The sequence below is a fragment of the Solanum stenotomum genome, chromosome 11 (genome assembly GCF_019186545.1).
Source record: "Solanum stenotomum isolate F172 chromosome 11, ASM1918654v1, whole genome shotgun sequence".
NCBI lineage: Eukaryota > Viridiplantae > Streptophyta > Magnoliopsida > Solanales > Solanaceae > Solanum > Solanum stenotomum.
Window position 1 is genome coordinate 3,356,909 of NC_064292.1, and position 16,286 is coordinate 3,373,194.

General features: G+C 33.7%; 2 protein-coding genes, 1 long non-coding RNA gene and 1 pseudogene across 3 annotated transcripts; 2 read left to right on the forward strand and 2 right to left on the reverse strand.

Moving 5' to 3' along the window:
* Positions 1–36: 36 nt before the first annotated feature.
* LOC125845108 (uncharacterized) lies at positions 37–974 on the forward strand. Its single transcript, XR_007444231.1, has 3 exons — positions 37–169; positions 371–488; positions 566–974. It is a non-coding gene; the product is annotated as an uncharacterized LOC125845108 (long non-coding RNA).
* Positions 975–1,867: 893 nt separating this feature from the next.
* On the reverse strand, positions 1,868–2,242 carry LOC125844523 (short-chain dehydrogenase/reductase 2b-like). The gene has a single exon (XM_049523836.1). It carries the CDS (start codon positions 2,240–2,242, stop codon positions 1,868–1,870), a length of 375 nt encoding a protein of 124 aa, XP_049379793.1.
* Positions 2,243–5,784: 3,542 nt separating this feature from the next.
* Positions 5,785–9,774, forward strand: LOC125844524 (uncharacterized; annotated as a pseudogene).
* Positions 9,775–12,527: 2,753 nt separating this feature from the next.
* Positions 12,528–15,264, reverse strand: LOC125845101 (short-chain dehydrogenase/reductase 2b-like). The gene is made up of 5 exons (XM_049524523.1): positions 15,145–15,264; positions 13,912–14,213; positions 13,717–13,794; positions 13,197–13,379; positions 12,528–13,124 (listed from the first exon to the last, which is right to left on the reverse strand). The coding sequence occupies exons 2-5, from the start codon at positions 14,170–14,172 to the stop codon at positions 12,747–12,749; spliced, it is 900 nt and encodes a 299-aa protein (XP_049380480.1). The 5' UTR covers positions 14,173–14,213; positions 15,145–15,264; the 3' UTR covers positions 12,528–12,746.
* Between the last annotated feature and the right edge of the window lie 1,022 nt (positions 15,265–16,286).

A 16,286-nucleotide genomic window follows, 5' to 3' on the forward strand; every position in this document is an offset into this window, starting at 1 on the left:
CAGGATGCTTATCGCCTTTGGAGATTCATCACAATAGCAATTCATATATTTCTCTCTCAAATCTTGCAGTCTGGAATATTATTTGTCATCATGAAAGTTGTTCTGCTTTTTTCGTCTCTTCTACATAGATAAAAGGGTCTACGAAAGACAACCTCACTTTCTCAATCAGGTAGCCAAGACCTTGATAAGAGTTATATCAAGCTTGAAATTTAAAGAAAGTGAAAACGACTTTGAATGCCTGCTTCCATTGTTTGCGCTATGTAGTACCACATTGATTTCAAGTTTGATACAACTGCATTATTACATTAGTTTATTTTTTCATATTCAAAGATCCAGAATATTACATCAGTTTTTTGGTTTTGATATGCAGAGAACTTTGAGAATTATGAAGTTTCCTTCAAATTATGTCCATCACTCAACCTCGAGTACTGACACCTCAAAGCTATCGGAAAGTCAAGAAAGTATTTCCTGTTAGGGATGAAGTCAAGGTTAGATAACAAGATAACGATTTACTCGTGTTTTAGTTAACAAGATGCTTATTTTTTAGTAATGTTTGTTTTACTAGGTCTTTGGCACCTCACTTCGTTTCTTCGTCTACACATCAGTGATTGCCCTAATCTCTAATCACTTTCCGAATCAGCACTGCCCTCCTCCCTCTGAGTTGACCATCGATGATTGCCCATAAGCTCCGATCCCTTTTAGTAAAAGAGATGCCCTCTCCCCTCTCTGCACTATGCTAGAGGTTTAACAATTTAGAAGCCTTCAATTCTTTATTAATCAAGATGAACTGGCAGCTTGGCTCCCTTCACAGTGTTTTGTTCTTAAAAGAATTGTGTGTGAGCCATGGTTGACGTAATGAATTTGAAACTTCTTCACTAGGTCCTAAGTTTAGGAATCACTTTTTGTAGTCTGATAAAACCATGATATTTCATTACTTGTCTAGAGGAATCATTCATGTGCAGCACTATATATATAGAGACGTGTGCTGGCCGGTCTGTAATTGTAATACACGGATTGTCTAAGAATTCTAACGTGTCTTTTTAATTGCTTTCAGTAAGGAGGTTGTGATTTCCAAGTCGTACAGCCATCTACTTTGGCTATTTTGAGATGAAGCATGACTTGCTGCAAATGGAACATCCAGTTCTAATGAAACTCAAAGGTGCATGAGAAAAAAGTTGTTTAATGTAACACATAATAGACATGTTGTACATTATGGTCATAGATTATAAGGAAATGTATTACTTTTTCATTGTTAGGATTTTGACGAGGCTCAACAATTATTTGGGAAGTGAAAAGTTTTGAAGGTCTCTCTGCTCAAGTCGAGAAGGGAAAGTTGTTGAATCGTTAAGTGGTATTTATTCTCATGTTGGATTGAGCATCATGACTATGGATGTAATAGCTTGTATGGTTCACTTTCGACTAGGAATGCACAACTTTAAAATGTGTCACAAGGGTCAAATCCCTTTGGTTTTTTCATATGTTTTCTTCTTTTTATTTTGACTTCCCTCTAGAAAAAATCTGGCTCCGCCATTGCCCTCGTGTAGGTTTTGTTGTATCTAGTCCTTATGGCTTACAACATTAAAACAATCCCTCTAAAACTAATTCAGAGCAAGATCAGACCACATCTGGGGACTATCACCTATCGAGTACCAAAACATTTAAAAATGCATACCAAATGCCATAACATAAATAAAAATCGATTTGATAATTCTGTATCTGCCATACCATGTTACCCCTAATTCATTCTAAAACAAGAGTCCATTGATACCAAGAGACACTGAAAGAAATAGTCTTATTTCATAAATTGATCTAAGACTTTGCGACTGACCCCAACTTGGTTGTGACTGAGGTGTAGTTGATGTTATATCTAAAACTCGGCGAGTACTGTATGATCAAAGTAGCAACCAGTAGGTCCTCCATCAGGCAAAAGAGCTAGCATGACAGGTCCTTCAGCTCCTTCCTCAACAGGCATTGTTCCTCTATGCCAGGTTATATCTGTGTTGACGAATCCAGGATGGACACAATTGATGCACATTTTCAGATACTTTCTTGCAAGAATTCGAGTGTAAGCATTGAGTGATACTTTTGATATGCTATATGCTGGTAGCATCATCTGCCAACCATTCACCTCGAGAGAGTCTTGTTTCAGATCATATAAAAATTTATGCAGAATCTCATCGATTTTATCTTCTGTTAGGTTTTCAATATCTCCGAGCTCCTTTCTCCTCTCCTCGTTTGGCATTCGCTGTGTGAGAACAAAAAATCAACAAGAATTATGACATGTTCAGAAACAACGAGAATGATTGTCTTTCTTACATTTAAAGCTCCTCTACGGGAGGAGACATTAACAATCCTTGGTGAAGGGGAATTTTGCAGCAGTGGAAGAAGAGCTTCGTCTCTCTATTATTTCGCTCGTCACTCTCTTCTCTCCATGTATCTGATATCCTAGATACATGTATATAGTGTGATTCGCATGTATCTGGGGAACTCGCTCGCCTCCAATCTAACCTATTTTACTGTATACATGTAGGGTGTATTTGACTCGAAATCTTATGGTATGAAATTAATAATTAATGAGATAATATGTAATTATTTCAAATCATTGGAAAAGTTAGTAAATATGATATGAATATATATCTAATTAGCTACTAATTTTTTCCTTTTATCTTACACCTCAATGGAACTCAACATGACCCAGCCCAACAGTCGGCCAAATTGGTCTCTTAACTAAGAAAATGGGCTTGTGTTGAATGAAGGTAGCCCAACCTATTTTATAAGATTGGGCCCATGTAAAAACTTGGCCCATTACAAACACACCAGCAATAACGTACGAATAGCCCATCGAATAATAATACAAGTATTATAATAATATAAATAATAATTATTAAATTATATGGTGCACGTGCATATTAATTTTACTTTTGTTTTTAAAAACAGAATTGCAAACTCGTCACATAAAATGAAATAGGTAAAGTGATATTATCGCCATTCATAAGGGTAAAATTCTCAAATAACTATTTTTTGGTCCTTGTAACTGAAAAATAATCACAAGTGAAATCTCACACTGTTATCATAGAATTTTACCTATAAAATTTAAAATTTCGTAATAGTAAATATCTTTTAGAAGATAAACATTATTTGTACCTACCATAAGTCATTTGACCACTATATTTCAATTTTTCAAAGTTTGTCCTACAAAATGGAATAGAAGAATATTAATATTATCGACTTTCATAATGGACAAGACGATAAATGATAGTATTATATTCCATAGGATGTTAATTTGATGTCCTTCACGTTGATGTTATTCGTGCTAATGATTTAATTAAATAAATAAAAATATTGTTTTATATGTCGAGAGCATTTCTTTGGTCTTAAAATAATATTTTTTTAGTTTATTTCATGTTTATTAAGAAAAATAATAAAGATAAGGTATGTAATTTACTAAGTTACTCTTATTTATTAGATGATTCTTGAGAGTTGAGCTCTATTGAAAGAAGTAGTTGTTCTTTTGATATTCTTTTTCAGCTATTTTACATGTCATGTTTTATTTTGCACGTCTCGTAAGAAAAATATTAACTAAACATAGTTTGATTAAGATTCTTGGATGGATTATCTAATTTTTAGTAAAGACGACAAGTAAAATATATTGGGAGAGTGCAAGGGGGTAGTTGAAAATAATTAATGTACTATTTTTCATCTTTAATTTTTAAAATAACATATTTCACACTATTTTATTTTACCTTTTTGAACATTTTTATCCTTTTAATTTTAATACCTTTTAATTAAAAATGGAAAAAATATCAGTTTATTTTAAAATTAAAAAAAGATATTATAGACTTTTTAATTTTTTGGCCAAATTCTGGCCAAATTTTCTGGCCAAATTTTCTGGCCATTTAACATTAACCGTTTGTCAATTAGAGGTTCCAATATGAAAATACTTTCATTAATTGTGTTCTTTATGATTTTTCCATATCGTGTTAAAACTTTTTGGTTGGAATTCTTAGTCATTATTGCTTAGGATTTAAATCCACATATTTAATATTTTTGTGTATGGTTTTTATTTATATTTTCTCTATCTCAAAATACTTCTCGTACTTTTAAAATATGAGTGTTGATTTTCTTAGAGTTCACTCTAAGAACTCTAAGTGTTGATTTACTTATGAACAAGATTATCATATATATATATATATATATATATATAATACTTTTTTTTGTTACGGTTTGAATTTTTATCGTCAACTTTGTTAACACTATCATATTGAATAAAACATACATACTTTGTCACTTCTACATTATTTCGATAGAAAAATATTTTATCAGCTTCTATAATGTACTTTTAATATTAATTTAATTATACTATTTTACTTTATACTACTTTTAAAATACAAACTATAGATTAAAATTTTGAATCAAATGAAATAATCCATGGTTGTTGGGTAAGTCAATTAATTAATAAGACAATCACATCTCTGATTATATGTACTCAACAAGTACTATGGTAGTTGAATGAAGTTCTTTCACACTAGTAATGAGAGATATTAGTTACGAGTTTAAAATATATATTTTTTTAAAATATTGAGAATTTTTTATAAAGAACTTTACGTGTTGAATTTAAATAAGTTAAGGCTTCAAGATAACATAAAATGTGTGTTCCACTTTCTAATGTGTGAAAATGACAAAGAATTTCCGTTGGCATGTGCTTTCAAGATTCACATTTCCTATCTGCTTCACTTGTCAATTTGTTTGCTCACATAAAAATTTGTTTCTCACTCTTTATCTTCTTCTTTTTTTTTTTTTTTCATCTAGCATATGCTTTGAAGAAAAACAATAAAATAATAAATCAAAGGCGTAGGTAGAGTAGAAGGTACGAGCTAGATAAAATTAAATAACAATAATTCAAATTCTATATTTAATTTAAGAGAATACATACATATATATAGAATCGGTATTCTCTAGCTAACTCATCACTAAATAGATCCTAGCTAATTGGATTTTCACGTAATTCATTATTAATTCATAACTAAATAAAATTAATATAAAAATGAAATTTTGTTCAACGTTAATTTTTTATTTTCTTCTAGTGAAATAAATTTACATTTTAGAACTAATAAAAAATTAACAAATACGTGGACACTTCTTTATCATGATGTTCCCCTCAATAAGCAAATCTAGCAATTAGATCTTTTGTACATAGAAAATAGAGACTTTTTTTTTAATTAATGCACTAAAGAGAATAAATGATTAAAAAAAGAGTAGGTGAAATAAAGCCACCTTTTAAGTATCGTGCGACCAAATATCTGTTAGCTAGATAAATTAATTATACAAAATATATTATATTTTATAATTACGTACACAAGTATATAAAAGTGAACGTAAAAAGTATCTTAAAGTAAAAGTTTAATATATCAAAATACTATTAGAACATTGTAGTGTTTAACATATCACGTGTGCTATTAAAATTAAGAAAATGCATATATTAAATATAAAAAGTTTTTTTTTTAAAATAATTAAAATATATGATATGTAAATTTATTTCGTTTTTGTATAACTTCACGGGAATTAAAATTGTTCTTCTAGAGCTCTTTAAAATTTTATGATTTTCTCAGAGTGAATTTCTTTATTTTTTTTTTAAAAAAAGAAAATTTAATACTTTATATCATGTCTCCACTTAGTTTTGACAAGAGAGATATGATGTCTTTATTTTTAATTAAGATTTTAAGTTCAAATTCAGGAGATTAACAAACCTCCCCATTCACGCCTAACACTCGGAACTTAAAAACAATGCTCTTAAATCCTCTCAAGGAAGAAACTAAGGTTCTTCATCTTCAAGTCTTTGTTCAAGGTTGTAAGCTAGGGGTTCCATTCCAGATATGTGGTACCACATTAACTCAGATCAACCTTTATACTCTTACAAAGTATATTGGGCCCTTCTGATGGGGATTATACATCAAACTCCATGTTAGGTCACATAGTTATATGTCAGTTATTAGTATCTCCCACAGTATAGTCTTTTAGTTATTGCATGACCTTGTAGTCAGTTATTTCAATTTTCCGAATGTATCAGTTGCATGTTCACTACTTGGTCACTGCATCACTTCATCTTATTTGAGTTCAGCATCTCAGACTTAGCATGTCCAGTTATTAGCTTAATCATGCATATCCTACATACTCAGTACATTCAAAGTACTAACCCCATACTCTCGCGCTTTATTGTTTGATAATATAGGTTCGGACGTTCATCACTCAACCTGTAGTTAGTACTACTTTGGATCAACTCAGAAGTATTGTTGGTGAGTCCTCATCTTTCTAGGACAACCTTTATATTTCATTCAGATGCTGTGGACTCTGCTGAAAACTTAATTGAACAAGTCAATTACAAAACTTTGAGAATTAAGGTGGAAGGTCAGCATCAGAATTTTGCAGAAACAAGCAACCAGCAAGTAAGTGACCTCAACCTTTGCTTGAGTGATGAATTTTTCCTTAACATAAAGGATAAGTTGGAAGACACTATTAAACCACGGCTAATTCTTTTCCTTTTTAAAAATCTTGTTGAGCAGTCTATTGCTCAAACCACGGCTACTGACCAAAAATTGTTCATATTTCTATTTAGAAACGGGTTTTGGAAAGATGAACAATGGCAAGCCTGATTCCTTTTCAAGTTAACAACTTATTTATATTACTTTTGCTGATATTGATTGTCAGTTGCAAGTTTCGCAATTCAATTTCTGTATTATGAATCAATGATGGATTATGGTGAAATTTACTTTTTTCATAGAAAAGTATCAAAGAATTATACTATTCATGTTTGATAAAATGTCCTTTAACAAGACCTGGTGAATATCATATGTCTCTGTTTCGATGCATCATATAAATCCTATTGAAATTCTGTGAGGTTGCTCGTGTCCTTCAGTTGGTGGGCTTAATTTTTGAACTGTGAATGCATCTTAACATAATTTTGTTTATTGATGGGTTCTCTAAATCTAACAATTTTATTTGGGATCCCTTTTTTTAGGTGGAAAGTCTCAAATGGGAAATAGAGGTTGGCACTTTGAAGATTTTGAAGCTAGAATTTCTGAGCTCTCTCTTTAACTACACAAATTTCAAACGGCCTGTTATAGATTGAAGGTAATCAATCGTCTTTGGAAATTTGATTTTTTTTTGCTTCTTATTTTAATCTTGCACGGAAGTATAACCTTTAGTCTTTTCCATAAATCGTTCTAACATGAACAAAAGCAAAACCTATTAAAAAGGATTCTATCAAAGCAATAGCTGAAACAATTAGCATTATATGCCTAATGAAGATGTTGAAACCATTGAAGAGATCCCCTTGAATGGTAGACAAATAAAGCCACATCAGTGTATAGTGTAACTGATCAATTATGTTTCAGGCTACTTCTGGACTCTTCGACAAACTAAAAATATAGATTGTTAATATTGATGCTGCTGATGATAATAGTCACTTGGCTATTATGAAATATGTTGAGGATATTTAAAAAATTCATAAGCTCACAAATGTTTGGCGAAATATCATGTCTCTGTTTCGATGCTGGGGTGATTTTATTGTTATAGTGGATACAATCAGTTACTTTATTGTGACAAATAATAGTTTTATGACTTTATTGTGTAGTGTAAAAAAATTCTTGTTATTTTTGATAATTTGGCTGATTCAGGATGAACGTCAATCGTATGATTTCATGGATTCACAACCAGATATCAACGTCAGGGTCAGAGCTAGCAATTTTTCTGGGAGGTTTAACTACTTGAAAAAAAATGAAAGCTACATTACTTCATACAGTTGGGAGATCAAGGTCTCTTCTAGTCTGCGATTCTGCTATTCTCTTTTGTATCATGAAAAATGGCGCATTAGCTATAGTCATTTGTGCATGAGAGTGTAGCAGGAGCATCTCTGTTTCATACTTCAAGTACTTTGTTATAATATTTCCTTATTTGGTACTTGGGATGATGATGTCTTTGGGGAGAAGAAAAGGAGTGATTTATGCAGAATCATTTTCACAGATTGTGATGGGGAAGCATATCTTATCCAACTTGATATAGTTTATACTTGGTTTCTCGGCACCTTTCATGAAACATTCATAGTTCTAATCGGTTCTGTAAATTTTGAGAAGTTGAACATCCCTCATAACAACATTTTGTTTTGATGTCTTCATAACAGGCTTTAATTCTTGCTTGGCTCCTTGGACGGTGTTTAAACCTAGATAATATGAAGGTTAGGATACGTGTCACAATGTCTCTTTGTTTGGTTATTAATTCACTTAGCTTCAGAAACCTTGATGCATTTGCAAATCCCTTTTCAGATTGAAAGCTTGTATCCTGATGAAATGGGATCAGATGTGATGCCTTTGCTTGATAAGAAATTGAAGATAGGACTAAACAAGCTTCTGCAAATGGGAATGTTCTGCATTATGTTTGCTTGATTGATGATGTGAGGTAATTCTTTCATTTCATTTTTAGTTTGCTCAATGGATAATGACAACTTGATCTTTAGCAGCTTAAACCAAAGCTTGCTCACTGATGGGAGTGTTATGGCAAGTTAAAATTATTGTTACAGACAAGTTTATCTTAGAAGATAATCTTTTTTTTTCTCTTAACAAATGCTTTAGAAAATTATGACAGCATTCACCCACTTGGACATATAAGTTTGAGAGATATCTGCAAACCAGTTGTATTAGTTAAGCTGTTTTATGTTATTGGCAATCCGACTAACAATTTCACTATGACCTTGTAATCTGGCCAGCTGTTCACCTCTTGTATCCGTGACTAATTAAAGAACGAGTTAGAAGTATAAATCTGTAATGGCATAGATGAGGGAACATTGAAATATCTTTAGATGATAGTTCCAAAATATTTTCATTACCTTGGCTGGATTTTTTTGAATATAATTCACTAACATGTTCATATGGTAATGATGGCTTCATTTTGATGAAAAATGCCTATGTTGTCCATACTAGTAGAAATTTAGAATATATATTTGGTTTTCTTTAAGGGTTTTGGTCTCACCTTGTAACGTTTAAAGTTTCATTTCTTGTGTTGTCTAGAACAAGCCTATATCAAGGACTACAAATGTCTTCTTGATAAGTGTCACTGTAAACAAATAACACAGAAGAAAAATGTCTGGCTGTCTGCTGCATGGGGAAAAATTGATTATTGAAACATCTCTCATTTTCAGATGTGAAGTTGGCATCCAAAAGATTCTGCACTGGGAAGATTAAGAGGAAGTGATAATGTGGTATGCATTGTGCACTTTCACCTCAATTTTGCTGTTTCTTTGGTGCCTCCTCTTCTTGTTCCATTGCTTTGTTTTCCGTTGGGAATTTTCTTTTTACTGCTATGGAGGTTCAACTATATCATACGCATCGTTATTAGATTATCAAAGCAAAACATTTTTAATTGTTTAAAGCCCTTTTGTGATGTCATTCAGTGTAGTGATTTATAACATCATGCTGTGATTTAAAGAATTGCTTTTCTTTTGCCCATGCCTAGGCTAACGCCTTACTTTGTGTTTACTCTTCACTCACCATCTGGAGTCGCCCTGCAAAACTTTGTGCAGCTAAGGTTATACAAATAGTAAGATTAGTGACTTGCTTTTGTCGAAGAATGACTATGATGATTGAATGTCTGTAATTCGTTTCTCTGCAGGTGGAGATATACGAGAAACAACCTTCGGTTATCCAAGGTATTGGAGCAGGAAATGATACCACAGCAGCTGGTGTCCTAGCTGATATCCTTGGTATTCAAGATTTATTCCCTTGACCGAGTATTACACACTGAGATACAAACATTCGATCCTCATAGGACGAAAAATCGACTCTTCCTGTCCCTCTGCTTCCAGATTGGAGATTGAAATAAGGCTAAGAAAGCTCGCGCATTTTCTGAAAAATTTCTGCCCCTTCTAAAAGCTTGTTGAGCAGTGTGGAACATTTATTGCTCAAACCACAACTATAGGCCAAAAATTGCTCATACTTCCACCATAAATGTTGATTGGGAGAACTTGTAATGATTAAGACGAGTGGTGTCCGATAGATGTAAGTTGATGAAATATCTTTAGATCAGGATCAAATATTTATATGTGCATTGGAACATTGTGAAAGAAATATAGTCTAGGTAGGAATTGAGATAATTTGCTCCAGAAAGTTGATTGCTTAATATATGTCAGCTGGATGTTTATTGCCTTTGGAGATTCAAAACAATAGCAATTCATATATTCTTGTGACAAATCTCACTCTTCATCTTGCAGACTGGAATATTATTTGCCATCATGACATGCATGTATTGGGTTGGTGTACATACCAGGTGCAGGTAAGTTTTACTCGATTTTCATTGCTCACGTTTTAATTTCACATCTTAATTGCAAAAGACATCATATGTAGCTTGTGCAACCATGTTTAATCGGAAGTTTTTAGTTCTTGTAAGCATCGAAGATTCCATGTCAAGAATGAAACTTTGCTTACAGTAGAATAAAGATCTGTGTCACTGTAGAAAATATTTTTAAATGAATCATAGATATGTACATTGTATTTGCACTATTCGTCAATGTTTGCACATATTTAATCGTGCCACAACATGATCATGTATAACGAAGATTTGTCAATTGGTTTCTATTGAAGCATATATATTTCCTTACAAACATTTATGTAGGTTGGGGATATTCTTTAAATCATAAGAAGAAAGAATATACATCAATCATCCATGGAAATGTATACTTACGAGGAGACAATGGCCATCATCACATAAAAAGAACATGTCTAAGGTATGGAGAAACTCTTGCAAGATTCTGTTACATCAGTATGAATATTGGATGGTTTAAAGGTCGTCGTGACATTTCTTTTCCGTTTCTTGTGTCTCTGGAGTTCTTCCAGAACAGCCTGTAAATAGGAAAAGATTTTACGCCTCTTTCTTCTTTAAAACCTGTTCTCAAGTCAGGGGTCTATCGGAAACAAACCTCTTTAGGTTGTATTTTACTTCTTAGAATTGACAGCATAACAAAGAAAAAGCCATCTCTTATTAATTCTTCTAGTTTTAGCTGATTCATATAAGCCGTTCAAAATATGATGACGTCTTACTTACTATACTTTGTTGCAATTTACTGTACGTCCAAATAAGTTTTGAAGATCACTTGTATTGTTAATCTGCTTTTCTAAACATGTCTGCTTTACTCTCGTCACTACCTTCCAAGCTACATTAAAGGACATGGACTGCAATTGGTCTTAGGTTCAAAAGACGACGGAAGTTGGTATAGGGAGTTTGACAGTAGAGGACTAACAAAATAGGCTTTTCTAAACATGTCTGCTTTAGTCTTTACTAGTTTTTCCTTATAAAGGATGATAATTTAACCTATTCTAAGTGGGGTTGAGGGGAATTTAGTCGACCCAAACCTCCCCATTCACGCCTAACACTCGGAACTTAAAAACAGTGCTCTTAAATCCTCTCAAGGAAGAAACTAAGGTTCTTCATCTTCAAGTCTTTGCTCAAGGTTGTAAGCTAGGGGTTCCATTCCAGATATGTGGGATTTCATCAATGGGTATCCTTCTCATAATGTGGTATGCATTGTGCACTTTCACCTCAATTTTGTTGTTTCTTTGGTGCCTCCTCTTCTTGTTCCATTACTTTGTTTTCCGTTGGGAGTTTTCTTTTTACTGCTATGGAGGTTCAACTATATCATACGCATCGTTATTAGATTATCAAGGTAAACCATTTTTAATTGTTTCAAGCCCTTTTGTAATGTCATTTAGTGTAGTGATGTATAACATCATGCTGTGATTTAAAGAATTGCTCATCTTTTGCCCATGCCTAGGCTAACGCCTTACTTTGTCTTTACTCTTCACGCTTCATCTGGAGTCGCCCTGCAAAACTTTGTGCAGCTAAGGTTATACAAATAGTAAGATTAGTGACTTGCTTTTGTCGAAGAATGACTATGATGATTGAATGTCTGTAATTCGTTTCTCTGCAGGTGGAGATATACGAGAAACAACCTTCGGTTATCCAAGGTATTGGAGCAGGAAATGATACCACAGCAGCTGGTGTCCTAGCTGATATCCTTGGCATTCAAGATTTATTCCCTTGACCAAGTATTACACACTGAGATACAAACATTTGATCCTCATAGGACGAAAAATCGACTCTTCCTGTTCCTCTGCTTCCAGATTGGAGATTGAAATCAGGCTAAGAAAGCTCACACATTTTCTGAAAAATTTCTCTATACACGAGAGTGCCTCGTCATAGATTATTATGCAATTTCTCTCGTGCATAACAACTCAAATGGAACAGTGCAAACTGAGTCATTTGCCTCAGTGCTGGACTAGTTTTTAGGATTTCACTTCAGCTTATAATCAGTTTGCTTTGTAATAACCATTTTGGTACCTCAACTTTTAATGTTATCACAATTTTAGAGACTTATCTCTTAGTTATTATGCTTTTCAATATATGAAATGATGTGATATCATGTTCATGATCTACACTTACCAGATAATCATTATCCTAAATTAGAAAAGAACTACTAAATGATATCAAGCAGGAAAAAGAACCATATAGCCAGTGTAGTTTCACAAATGGGGTCTAGGAATGGAGGAATGATCAGTATAATCCTTCCCTCCCCTCGTCATTTCAACGTCTGGACACCAACCAGGCTCAGAAATTTAACCAAATATCAAGAGATGCTAAAAGAAAGTCTTCTTTCACTAAACCTTACCGACTTGTTTGGAACTGAGGCATAGTTATTGTTATATCTAAAACTCGGAGACTACTGTACGATCAAAGTAGCAACCAGTAGGTCCTCCATCGGGCAAAAGAGCTAGCATGACAGGTCCTTCAGCTCCTTCCTCAACAGGCATTGTTCCTGTATGCCAGGTTATATCCGTGTTGACGAAACCAGGATGGACACAATTAATGCACATTTTCAGGTACTTTCTTGCAAGAACTCTGGTGTAAGCATTAAGTGATAGTTTTGATATGCTATAGACTGGTCCACTCATCTGCCAACCGTTCACCTCGAGAGCATCTTGTTTCAGATCATGCAAAAAATTCTGCAGAATCTTGTCGATTTTTTCTTCTGTCAGGTTTTCAATATCTCCGAGCTCCTTTCTCCTCTCCTCGTTTGGCATTCGCTGTGTGAGAAGAAAAAATCAACAAGAAATATGAAAATGTTCAGCAACGACGAGAATGGCTGTCTAACTCACATTTAAAGCACCTTTACGGGAGGAGACATTAACAATCCTTGGTGAAGGGGAATTTTGCAGCAGTGGAAGAAGAGCTTCAGTAACATTCTTAACACCATAGTAATTAGTGTCCAAGCATAATTTGGCTTGCTTGTACGTTGTTTTCATCACAGCTTGAATGTCATCGAAAGTTTTCCCTGGTAACTGTTTACAATAACAACAATTACGTCTCAGTCTCAAACAAGTTAGGATCGGCCATATAAACAAACGCTCAAAAACTTGGCATCAATTGACAAGTAAGCACTTCAACTCATCCCACTATGTCTTGTGGACACTATGCTGACGTGTCACATAAATTTTGGAGGTGTCTAGATGTGCATTCTCAAAGTTGAAGTGTTTACTTGCCGGTTGAGGCCAAGTTTGAGTTGTTTGTCAGAGCAAGATCAGACCACACACATTGACCATCGCCTACCTCAAAGCTTAGATATGAGATCGAATTGCATAACAAAACAAGACCTAAGCATTGAGCAAATTATCTTACCCAGTCTACAAGATCTATGTTCATGGCCTTTAGGACATCTTCATCAGGTACCACTCCAGAAGCTCCAGCATTATTTACCTGCAGAAATTTATTCAGCAACTGTCCAATATTTGCCTTGAGATCGAATGAGGAGCAATATACATAGATTCATCTCCAATAACTTTAAGCAACTTTCACGAGAAATTGGTCCGTTACCAGAATATCAAGCCTCCCATATTGTGTTTGTATGAACTTTGCCAAGGACTCAATGCTCTGAGCATCTTGAACATCAAGCTGATGAAAGACAACATTTGAAAATCCTTGTTCATTCAGCAAGGATGTTGCTTCAGTTCCTCTCTTTTCGTCTCTGGCTGTTAAGACAACCGTTACACCTGAATTGGCGAGCTGCTTAACAGTCTCGAAGCCAATTCCCTTGTTTGCTCCTGTAACCACTGCATACTTACAAGCATCTCCCATCACTTAAGTCCAAAGTTTCTAACCTTTTCTCCTTTGGAATCCTTTCGGGGAGAAGAAAAAAGAACACTACTTCAAACGAAGGTACGTATAGACTAATAGTCCAAGTGTTTGAAATAACAACCTCAGGGACCAGATGAAATGAAAAATTCATTTCATCTGCCTAAGCCTTAATTGACAGGATCGATTACCGGTATAAAGTTGATTAGTTGAGATTTCCGCAGCTGCTAACCTAGACACTACTGTTATTAAACCCAAAAAACCTCTCTCTTACCATACTATGAGTCAGGGGTAGAACTAGTGGGACGCAAAGGGGTTCATCCGATCCACCCCCTCCCCGAAAAATTGCACCATACATGTATACAAAGCCAAAATTATTTTTTATATGTAAGCATAGTAATGTTTAATCCCCTTGAGACAATCAAAACCTCTCATACCCAATGTAGTTCCACAAAGTGGAGTTTGGGGAGGGTACGCATACATTACCCCTACCTCAGAGGTAGATAGGCTATTTCCGGAAAAACAATCCAAAGCAGTTCTGAAAAAGAAGTAACGGAAGTACATAGTAATAACAAAAACAACACAGTAAACAAAATAGAAACTAGAACAAAACAATAGGGTATATAATTGAGATACAAGAAACAACAAATAGTAACAAAACAGAAACTAGAACAAAATGATACGATATATAATTGAGATACAAGAAACAACAGATAGTAATAATACAAAAACTAGAACAAAACAATACGATATATAATCGATGTACAAGAAACAATAGATAGTAAGAACAACGGAAGGACAACAAACTACAGGAGCAAGACCTCAACTAATTCCAACAGAGATGTGCTACTTCTCACTAACATATATATATCACTAACTAACTCTGTCACCTGAATCAAAACAATATAGTAAACAATCAAAGACCAAAAATCAGAATCAATTCATTTTTGTCAAGATTTGGAAATATTGAGTTACCTGCGAAACAAATCTGCAAATGGGTTTGGCAATTGAAGGCCTAATTTCTGTTCTACTATCTACTACTGGTGTAATTAAATTTGATGGATAAATAAATACATTACATGAAAAAAGAAAAAAGGGAGAAAAAGAATGTTAAAAAAAAGGAAAATAAATAGATTAGTCGACTTTAGAGGCAATGTTATAGGGACTAAAATCGTCATTTCCCCTTTTATATTATGTTTTCAATTCCCATTTTATTTTATCATTTAAAGCTCTTTTATTTTTTAATCCCCCACCTGGGTGGCCCCCCTTTCCCCTAAATACCCTTCTCCTCTTGCTTCAATTATTGAATTGGGAAAAAGGACATTTTTGCTGCTTTTTTTTTTGTGTGGCTAAAACATAGTTGTACCACTAGCAAAAAAGAGAGATAGGTGGATATATTATTTTCGTAGTTAGCCACGACAAATTTTAGTATAGTAGAAGCACAACCAACAAAAGTTGTGTGGAGCTTCACTTATTCTTTGACATTTGGATATAGTGGGCCCATTCTTTGACTTTAAAGCTCCAAACATTAGGAAGAAAGAGAAAATATAATTTAAAATTGACATGATCCAATAAAATTATACTAAATAATATAAATAAAGTGAATTATGGAGTCCACTATTCTTTAAGCTCATCATATCCAAAAAATAAAATAAAATAAAAAATCCAGACATCATTCTTCTTCTACTTCGAACGTTTCTCTTCTAAAATTGAAAATTTTATTAAACTTATATATATTCAACATAGAAAAATAGAAGCAACAACATACAAGTGGGGTGTGTATGCGGACCTTACCACTAACTTGTAGGGTAGAAATGTTGTTTCCGATAGACCATCGGCTCAAATAAACATAGAAAAAATAATACCTAGAGAAAAGGAAAAATGGAACCGAATCCCATTCTTCACAATTCTAAAACGTATACATGATATACAATGAGCTGTTGAAAAAATGGACAAGTGTATAAAACAAAAGTAATGAATAGACATAACGCAAAAGATACCTTCCTCTATTATTGCCTCAATTATTCAATTAGTTGAGTCATACTTTTTGAAAAGAGAAAAAAGGACAGTTTTACTAATTACAAGCAAAAGAGAGCAATCACTGATCCTTCTTGTTT

Excerpts from the sequence above, each read along its gene's own strand:
- LOC125844523 (XM_049523836.1), bottom strand. The coding sequence starts at position 2,242 with ATGCCAAACGAGGAGAGGAGAAAGGAGCTCGGAGATATTGAAAACCTA.
- LOC125845101 (XM_049524523.1), bottom strand. The coding sequence starts at position 14,172 with ATGGGAGATGCTTGTAAGTATGCAGTGGTTACAGGAGCAAACAAGGGA. Across the intron at positions 13,380-13,716 it reads ACATAGATCTTGTAGACTGG|TTACCAGGGAAAACTTTCGA; the intron begins GTAAGATAATTT and ends TATTGTAAACAG. Across the intron at positions 13,125-13,196 it reads CCCGTAAAGGTGCTTTAAAT|CGAATGCCAAACGAGGAGAG; the intron begins GTGAGTTAGACA and ends CTTCTCACACAG.